At 38.7% G+C, this 9,771-nt stretch overlaps 1 protein-coding gene across 1 annotated transcript; it reads right to left on the bottom strand.

The window, feature by feature from the left end:
• Positions 1 to 209: 209 nt before the first annotated feature.
• Positions 210 to 1,949, bottom strand: LOC124852369 (C-X-C motif chemokine 10-like). Its single transcript, XM_047341214.1, has 4 exons — positions 1,787 to 1,949; positions 1,107 to 1,248; positions 951 to 1,025; positions 210 to 818 (listed from the first exon to the last, which is right to left on the bottom strand). The coding sequence occupies exons 1-4, from the start codon at positions 1,839 to 1,841 to the stop codon at positions 713 to 715; spliced, it is 378 nt and encodes a 125-aa protein (XP_047197170.1). The 5' UTR covers positions 1,842 to 1,949; the 3' UTR covers positions 210 to 712.
• Between the last annotated feature and the right edge of the window lie 7,822 nt (positions 1,950 to 9,771).

Raw genomic sequence — 9,771 nt, 5'->3', positions numbered from 1 at the left:
TCAGATTGACATCTGGTAATAAGTTGTTTCAGAAGATGATTAGATGATTGTCTGGTCCAGTTGGTGCGAGTCATTTAGTTTGAGAAAAACATTAGAAGATCTGAAAGATTACACTCAGAATTACATCTGGTAAAAAAGTTAAAATTTTAAAAACATTGATACCATGACTCAAACACACTGAGTTTCCTGAAATGAAGCAAACAACTAGGTTTAATTCTAACAAAATGTTTTATGAAGCAATGCTAAGAAAAGACCCCAGATGAAAGCTATGTGCAAAGTACTGATGATCCTCTAGGCATCACTACAATGAGCTCTAGCCAAGTGGCAACCCACCATGACATCACCCGTTTTGGCACCATCTTTGTTTTTGAAACCAAAAGTAACCATATTAGAGCCTGACTGAGAGCTTGAGGACACTGCACCCACTACCACCTAAAGATCTCATGGAGAAATGGGTTTGTGGTCCTGTGGTGCAGGAGAACACGATGACCGGCCTGCACAACAACAACCAAACCCTTAGGGATGGTCAGGAATGCTGAGTGGGAGCAAATCCCTGCAGCCAGGTTGTCCAAATACTTTTGGCCATGTGTAGTGTAGACCATATATAAGTTGAGAACATGAACTCATGATTGGCCACTGAGAACATTTGAACACTTATAGTAATAACATGACAAAGGTAAGCTTATATCACAACAACAGGGTTTCTGTGCTGTTACATGGTCGTTGGAGCAGAGTCTGTGGGGAGGAGTCTTGTTGAGCTCCATGTATTTGTTTGACTGGAGGTCGTCGTCATGATCGCAGCTCTCTTGTTCTCATGCCTGAATCAACAAAAGACACTGTTAGTTAAAAAGCAATGGGAATGTGAAGCAGCCACAGTGTTGTGTGAGACGCCTGTCCTGCCCAACACTGTGTCATGTTGTCAGATGTTTGTACAGTCGACCTTGACTTACTTATTTTTGTTTTTGAGAAGAAATTTTCCGAATGGTGACTCTGGATTCACGCATTTCTCCTGCTTTCCTATGATGCTGTGAGAGAAGAACGAGTCGTGTTAAAGAGAACCCAGTGAATGGCACATAAATGTGAAGTCATTCAGCTCATCTACTCACATAATAATCTCTATTTGTTGGCAGAAGATGTTTGGGTGGTGTATGACTGGCTCTGACTTGATCTGGCTGATGAGCTGTGGGTTGACCTTGCCGATATAACCGTTTAAGCACTTGCATTTTCTGGATCTGCTGTCTGGTAGTCCTGTGGGAAGAGGAGACAGGCATTTGAGGTTTAGGTTAAAGGTCAGCTCACTCAGACTGTACTGAAGCCTGGTAACAAAAATACATGGCATTGTGCAAGTTAGGATATAGCTAATGCTATTCCCTATCTTGTTTCCTGATTTTTTTGTACAGATCTAAGGACATATATTTTCTTGTATGCATAATGATATCATTGGCAAAGTGTCATGAACAGATTTTCGTTTTTCTGTGACTAAAATAAAATGTTCTGATTTCAGAAGTTTGAACAACAACACTGCAGAGTCAAGTGTTAATTCTCTGAGAGTTAATCACCACCAGTGACCCTTTGAACATTACACACATTGACATTGTCGGAATAACACACTTGTCACACAAAGATCAGCCACTTTGAGCTGCATTACTGCTTGCACTAGATAAAAAGGAACAGCCAGTGTCTACTATTTGCCATTCTGCAGGTAAGTCCCCATTCACAACCCAACATGAAACAAATCAGATCATGAACATGAAGGATTTACAGGACAATAAAGTTTTCCCATTACCTTGAGCACAGAGGACAAGCAGGAAGCTGAGGAAGGTAATAGCAGATGAGTTCATAGTTGTGGCTGTAGACAGGTTCTGGCTCTCCCTGCAGTATCTCTCTTCAGTCTTTACTCCTGATGACACACAGCACAGGAGGTTTCTGTCTTTTATACACAGAGAGGAAACACTCTGCTTCTGCTATGCAACACTTTCACTTTGCACCAATACTTTCACTTTCTCTGCCCCTTCTCTTTTCTTCTAGTAATCCTGTTTCCCAGAATCAGAGAGAGCTTTTCTCTGGAAAAAGGTTGGTTCACAGAACCATTGTAGTTTGTATTATAAGCTGCACATAAAGCTATGGTGGGGGGTGACCAGTCACAATGAATATGTATTTGTAAAATGAATGAATGATTTATTTTTCCTCATTATTTTCAATGATGGATGAAAATGTAAAAACAAACAAACAAGCAAGCAAACAAACGGGCGAAAACCTAACTGCGTCGGCGGAGGTAAAAAGTCAGCATTGCCTGATTGCGGTATATAACACATGCAGGCTTTACATCACTCCTCTATATATTTTCTGGTCTCAAAAAGACGTACATACTGCTGTTTTTAATGTATATTCCCATCTTTGAGATTAGAAAAATAATTCAATTTTAGCTCATCTAGTTGCATAGGTTAGACGTTACCTACAACCCAGGTTGGAATTAGTGAGGGACAATGCAGGTAAAATAAACCCATGTCCTCAAGATAAAATAATTTAGTCCAAATGAGGTTCAAAGGTTTTTCTTTTAGTGTTATGAGCTAAATGCTAAATGCTTGAGTTGGGTTGAGAAGGCCATAGTATAGATGATGACTATTAGCATTCATGACATTGTGAAAGTCATTAGCTGTGTCAAAACCGAATACGTCCCAGGCTGTCCTGTTTCAAAAGGCTCCTTCAAATGCAGCCGACAAGTGCGTCCTTCCATCCCCAACAAACGAAGGCTCCAAAGGGTGGATCCTTCCTGGCCCTACCTTTCCCAGGATCCATTGCGCTTCAGTGATGAACCGTTTTTCATAGAGGTGATGAAAGCAATTAGACGCCCAATGCTTAAGTGTCAGGCTTCAACTTAACCACACAGCTAACCATATATATATATAAAAAAACAAGGGCCGCTGAAACCTTCTTGTAGTGTCCAACCATTATTGCTGTTTCTAGGTAACCATTTTATTTCAGTTCGGCCTCCATGTTCTGCAGCTCCTGAATGGAGCGACAGCTATTATGTCAACTGCAGACACAGGCTACAGGAAAAAGTATTAGCTTTTAGCTGGCATTGGTTTTTAGAGACCCAGTGCAATGCCTCTGCCCTTTCATGTGGCACATGGTCTTAGACAGTGGCATCAGGGCACCAATACCATAAGACTGCTCTGTTCCCACTTTTCCACAAACATTGTACAGCCACATGTTTTTCAGAGTGAAGCAGCCACCACCTTGTGATGGATATCTGAAAATACAAGACGCTGGAACACCAAATTTGTCTATGTGTGGGGCTTTCTGCAGAAAGGATCAACACAGAGAGTCACAGGGATCTCAGAGTGAAGATGGAGAACAGTCAAATGCAAGGATCTTATATCGGAGAACTAAGGCTGTTTGTCTGAGCCAGTTCAGACTGGTTCTGTAGGCGCAGTTTGTGAAAGGAATCATAACACAGAAATCAAATTTACATATGTTTCCTTAGGAGATAGAGAAGACATAAATTCAGTTCTTTGGAGAGTAAATAACTGATAAAAGAGGTCATAAAGGTTTCAGGTCATAAAGTATTTAAACATGTTATATAGGTTTCAGGTCACAAACAGTTCAGGTCATAAAAGTCTCAAACAGGTATGCAAAGACTTACTTTTCAACTAAAAAATAGGTTTCAACCACACTTAGTTATTTTTCCACTACAGTTGTTAACCTCAATAAATATAGCTTTACACTTTCAGCTGATGTCTCTTTTTTGAACAGCACGTAGGAGTTACTGCAGTCAGAATAGTGTAAGAAGTGCACTTTGCTACCACACGTGTTCAGCATATTCAAACAAATCATCCAAGTCTTTTTTTTAGATAGATACTGTAAATGTAATGGCTACAAATCAATGTGTACAATCCCTGAAACAGATTCTTTAGAGCAGGGGTCCTCAAACTTTTTGGGGCCAGAGAACATTTTTCCAAGACCTCCTCATAATGCCAACGCTGATTTTACATGTGCTTACTGCCATTTGTACTCAGATGTCAGGAATAATTTGTTTATAATTAACGTTATAAGTCACAATCATATCAGAGTTGCTATTGGCCTAAAGCTAACATAGATGGCAGTAAATGGAACAATATATTAATTTTGACAAAAATATGAAAGTTTCAACACAGACGAGTTGAACCTCAATGTAAAAGATCAGCAGCAGGTTAGAGGTAAAACATCCATGACTGTCTGGTCTGAAAAAAAGGTTAATTACCTGATTCCCTATTGCAGAAAGGAGGCTAAATAAAGCTGCTATGGCTGCAACAGGTCCCCTTGTTATTTATTTGAAGGACTTGTTTCCTTTAACCCAACTACTTACTTTCCTGAATTATCTGATGACTTAAAACACACCAACAGCAGTTGAAGGTGCTATATGTACAGAGATTCTTGCTGGTAGCAGGTGGTGGTGATGGTCTCTCTTCAAAGCTTCAACCATCATTGTCTTTACAAGGCAGAGGTTGTAATCGTCCTCTGAGCACAGCTACTTCTTCAGGGCAGACTGGAGACTGGAGTGACTCAATATTGGAGGCGTGAACACTGAGTCGGGAGCTAGGTGGTTAGCATGCTAACTTTAGTAGGAGTAAAGTGACAGAAAGAAGTGAAATGAGGAACAACATTGGTGCTGTTTTCCTCCACTGGAGTGAAGGAATGAAGCTTGATGCTGAAATGCTAACATTGTTTCTGCTAGAATGGTAAGTAAACAGCTTGTTAATGCTAACACGTAGCAATAGAACATCTGAAACAGCTCCAATGGTAGACTATTACAAGCTGAATTTCCCCAAGCAGGACAATAAGGTACTGAACTGAAGATATGCTGTCAATGTTGTCTTTTACTTTCACAAAACATGGAATTATTTAAACTGAGCAGTTTAACTGAGTTCAACATGTTTGAAATGTTTTGATTCTGCAGACACTTTGTTAATGAGGAAGTTATTACTTTATAATGTAGATTGGCTAAAAGCTATTAACCCTTAAAGCATATTTCAGTATTACATCCTCTGTTTTATTATTTATATTCAGTTTAAGGGACATTTTTACAAGCTCTGTTTAGTCATGACGGTGTTTCTCAACCTCTTTAGTCTGAGTTTGGACTTGGAGACTGCAGCTTTTATCTGCAAGTCTACAAACATCTGAGGATATAGACCCCAGAAAGACATGTGCATTTATAAAACATCTAATCCTCATTGCACACTGTTGAAAATGAAAACAGGATTTCGTGTTTCCCTGTCAGGACTAGAATTTGAACTATCTTTGCCTGTTATTTAAAATCTTTAACAAAAAACAATATTAATATAAAATGTAAAAAAATCGGTCTCTGGCCTTTCACCTGTTTCAAGGGAAGTGCAATATTTGAGTACCATGTGAGTGTTTTCCTATTTCTCAAAAGTTTCATTTTAAACAACTCTCAGAATGTCAGTTCAGTTGAAATGTTTATTTTTGCACATAAATTACTACATTTTGTTGCTGAGTTGGAAAACTTTACAAATATTCGTAACCACAGAGCTGATGGTTATTATTAAGTTACTAAAGAATGAAACAAACACGTTCTGAGCTGGAATATGCAGCAGGAGATGATGAAATACAAAAGAAAAACTCATATTTTAACATATTTAATATTTCATTTTACCTCAAATTGTTATGTGATATTATTATTATTATAATTTATTATTATTATTATTATTAATATTATTATTATTATTATTATGTGATAAATTATATTGTCTTATCTTGTCAATTAATATTTCAGCAATTATTTTGATTATAAATATATATAATAAAAGTGAAAATATTCGGATCGAAAACTCAATTCAACAAGAAATGAGGTTGATGGATGATTTTTTGGGTCAAAGTGAATTTTTTTTAAACTATTAATAAAAATGGCATTTAAAGAGCAATAAATAGTATTGAAATAGAAAAAATAGCAACTTATCAACTATTTATAAAGTAAACATATTTAAAATAATCAGCCCTTACTTGATATGTAAGGGGTATATAAATATAGAGAAATCAATGAAAGATTAAAACAGTTCATGGTGGGCGATTTCATAGATTTCATAATTGTACCTGATAATTGCATTGTTTAAAAAAATTATAATTTAATTGTTTCATGATGATTTTCCATTTGGTGTTTTCTTTATTTAAAATTCTTCTCTCTGCTCAGTGCAGTTGTTTCCCTGGAAATCTTTAAGCATTATTCAGTCAGTAGGATTCATCTCTTTCCTTTGTACTTGCATCCTTGAGGGCCCAGGAGCTCTTGTTGTTTATCTGTCCTTTCTACCTCTTTACTTCTATAACGTCTTACATGTGCTGTATTACTTACGAGGAGGGAATCTTCAATTTTGTTAATTTCCAGCAATGTTGCTGTAATATTAATTTTAGATTAGAGTTAACATAGACAGATTAATGTCCAAAGATATCTCCTATTTTCTTACCAAAATAGTTTGAGGATCACACTCTAATTGAATTTAACTCTTGACAAAAGGATGGATTTGTGCGTAGTCATCCCTGTTCCCTCAAACAATTTCTGTAGCTGTGGTTAAATGGAGATTGCCTTCATAAAAAGAACAACAACATCAGTCATTATACAGTCGTTATAATAAGTGCAAGTTCTGTGTGGCGTTCCAAATGGCCATTACAAATCATTTAAAAAATGTAACTAGCTATTCTTGACCTGAAAACTTTATAGTGGTTATTATCCTGTTACTAGGCCAGCCTGAAGGTGCACTCCTCTTTCATCCACACCCTCTCTTCTCCCGTACACCACCAAAGAGGAATGGACTGAGAAGGCAGCCAGGCGTCTGCTTCCATCTTCCTTCACAACATGACAATACGATTGACAATCTTTAGTTCACCACCCTCAGCACTAACCAAATCAAATTAATACCACAGAAATAAATGCATGCAAAGATTAAGACAAACACAAGCACAGGCCCAAAATTACAACCAATCCAAAATGAATAGATAAGTAAATACATAAAAAATCCAAAGACCTGGTTTGTGAAAGGACATGGTTTGTGTTTGTGTGTGATGTAAACTCCGTTTTAGACATAAATCAGAGTAGCAACTCATTGCTAATATCTTCACCATAATAATTTATGGCAAACCTCTGGCTGACACATTCAGCACAATCAAACACAAAGTTACATTAATATTAATTTGGAGAAGTGTTTTTATTCACATGATGGAAGTCTCACCAAAATAATGCTCCACTGACTGCGGGCCATAAAACCAGAGCTGAATGATGCTACAAAGCTCCAGAACACTGAGGGGAACTGCACAGTTGGTGACAGCTACTCTGGGTTCTTCACTTCTGTCATAATATGTTTATATTCTTTAAATATAAACATTGAAACAGGTTATGTCACTGTGCAGTGCAACCCATGGCTCTGACATGATGTCTATGATGATGTCTTCTGATAGATTTTTCTTATATGTACGTTCTGCCCTACATGCTCCTGTAAAGAGTCATGTGTGTGTGCTCTTGTGTGTATACGTATGTTGCATAGGAATCAATGCTGAACACCTCCCTGCCTCTGTCTGCATGGGATCCATACCATAATACTCTCGTCCTCCTGCACCTCCGGATCTGAGCATGCAATCTGAGCTCCATTCAAAATGGATCCGGCATCATGGGGGAAATGGGAGCGTGTTGCCATAGCAACGGCGCCTGTATGTAACCACGTTCGCATGGTATAGGAAGAGGAGTGGTGCAGGCTAATGTACAATGATCTGCACAGGTTCCCTCGCTCTGAGCTGCTCAGCTATGCGTTTTGCAGGGGAAACAGAAGCTTTGTTGGTCGTCAACAGTCTGAATATCATGAGAGGTCAACAGATGACACAGGCAGGGGATGCAGAAATGTGAGGCAATGAATTAAAAAGTGAAGGTTTTCACATTCTGTAGAGTTATTGTGCTGTGCATGCAGTCATGATGACTGACAAGATGTGGGGGCTGGGGTTTCTAAGCTGGAGGTGAAGAAACCCATGTTGGAAAGAAACAGGTTCTGCTGATGTTGCAGCTGTTTCTACTGGATCAGATAATAATTTAATTATATAATTTCAGGCCTGCCTTTTCTTCATACCTTCCAAAGAGAGAATCTCCCATTTTTAGTAGTTTTCAACTCAGTTTAGTTATGTATGGTTTTGCTTGTAGTTATAGTCAGGTTTTTTTGGGATGAGGTGAATGTTACATTGTCGTGCTTTCATCATTTATTTTGCATTATTTAGTATCCATTTCCTGTGCATTGACTCCTGTGCAGAAGTAGTTTCCGTATTAAAAAGCTGGACATTTGTTCGGGACTATTTTTAGTGGTGATTTAATACATATCCAGAGCTCTAGTGAGCATTTCTGGCATTTCTGGTGTGTTTGTGTGTCTTTGTAGGTTTTAATCAGACAATAACTTATACTCTGTTGTACAGAGTACTAAGATAAATCAGACTGTGACATACACAATACTTATTGTTGGGTTGTTATTGTCGATTTTTTGTGGTTTCTTTATCAGAAAAACACATGCCGAAAATCATCACAGTATCAGACTAAGCGAGTAAAGTCCTCTTCTCAGGTTTTCCCACGCAGCATGTGCATCCATATTTTACACAACATCAACAGCTGTATTGATATTAAGTGTCATGTCATCTTGCTCACCATTGTTTCTCACCTCCAACCTTCCTCATCGCCTTTTTCCCTCTCTGTCACTGATACGTATCTGCTTTAAAGCTGCCATTACAGCAGGATATTAACATGTGACAGTCAACTGTACAGTGCTTAAACACACACACACACACACACACACACACACACACACACACACACACACACACACACACACACACACACACACACCCATGCATCAACGCGCATACTAAGAACATGCATAGATTAGCATTACACCTATTCCTCACATCTTACAGTTTCGATTTTCCTTCATGTGCTTTGTGTTGCACTCTTGTACATCCACAGACATGACACATAATATATATTATAGAGTAGAAGTAGCAGACTTAGGCACAGGGACAGTCGTGGCTTTCGCTTGAATACCACCTGCTCCAGTGATGTTGATCCATCTCGCTGACATTGCTGACATTGACTTGATTATTTAATTCCAGTAGAACTGATGAAGTGATGAGATGGTTTGATGAGATTCAGTATGAATAAAGCTAAATCTAACTGTTGTTTTCAATGTCAGTGTATTGAATTTCACCACGGAGCTATTTCACGATATATCTCTCTCCAGTTGTTTAACTTTGGCACTGAGGAGCCTAAGCGATTCCTTCCTTCACCCGCTGTCATCATCTGTTGTGGTGGGCTAACCTGCCCCCAACTACTATGGCGCTGACTGTGGCTGAGGGGTAGAGCAGTCGTCCTCCAACCAAGGTCGGCAGTTCAATCTCCAGTCTTCCCCATCTGCATGCGAAGTGTCAGCAGGCAAGATGCTGAACCCAGTGCCCCTCATAGAACAAAAAAGTGCTGCTAATAGATGCACTGTATGAATGTGTGAATGGTGGGCCATAAAACTGTACTGTAAAGAGCTTTGAGTGGTCATCAGCTAAGCGCTATATAAATACAAAACATTTACCATTTACTGCACCCCCTGCATACATCTATGACGCCTAATGCCTTGTGCTGTTTTCAGTTGCCCAGAAGGATGCTGGTTTAGTGTGGATACAGCACTTGTTTTAACTGCTTATTGTTACTGTTAGCTAACAACACAGTGACTGACAGTAAACACCACTCTGGCTCCATTT

This window comes from Hippoglossus stenolepis, chromosome 9 (genome assembly GCF_022539355.2).
Source record: "Hippoglossus stenolepis isolate QCI-W04-F060 chromosome 9, HSTE1.2, whole genome shotgun sequence".
Classification (NCBI taxonomy): domain Eukaryota; kingdom Metazoa; phylum Chordata; class Actinopteri; order Pleuronectiformes; family Pleuronectidae; genus Hippoglossus; species Hippoglossus stenolepis.
The sequence above is the reverse complement of the archived record's forward strand: the minus strand, read 5'-3'. Positions and strand labels throughout refer to the sequence as shown.

Bases quoted from the DNA above. Each gene is read 5' to 3' on its own strand.
- LOC124852369 (XM_047341214.1), bottom strand. From the start codon at position 1,841: ATGAACTCATCTGCTATTACCTTCCTCAGCTTCCTGCTTGTCCTCTGT. The intron at 1,026-1,106 runs GTGAGTAGATGA...CTTCTCTCACAG, and splicing joins CAACAAATAGAGATTATTAT to CATCATAGGAAAGCAGGAGA. The intron at 819-950 runs GTAAGTCAAGGT...TTGTTGATTCAG, and splicing joins CTTCTCAAAAACAAAAATAA to GCATGAGAACAAGAGAGCTG.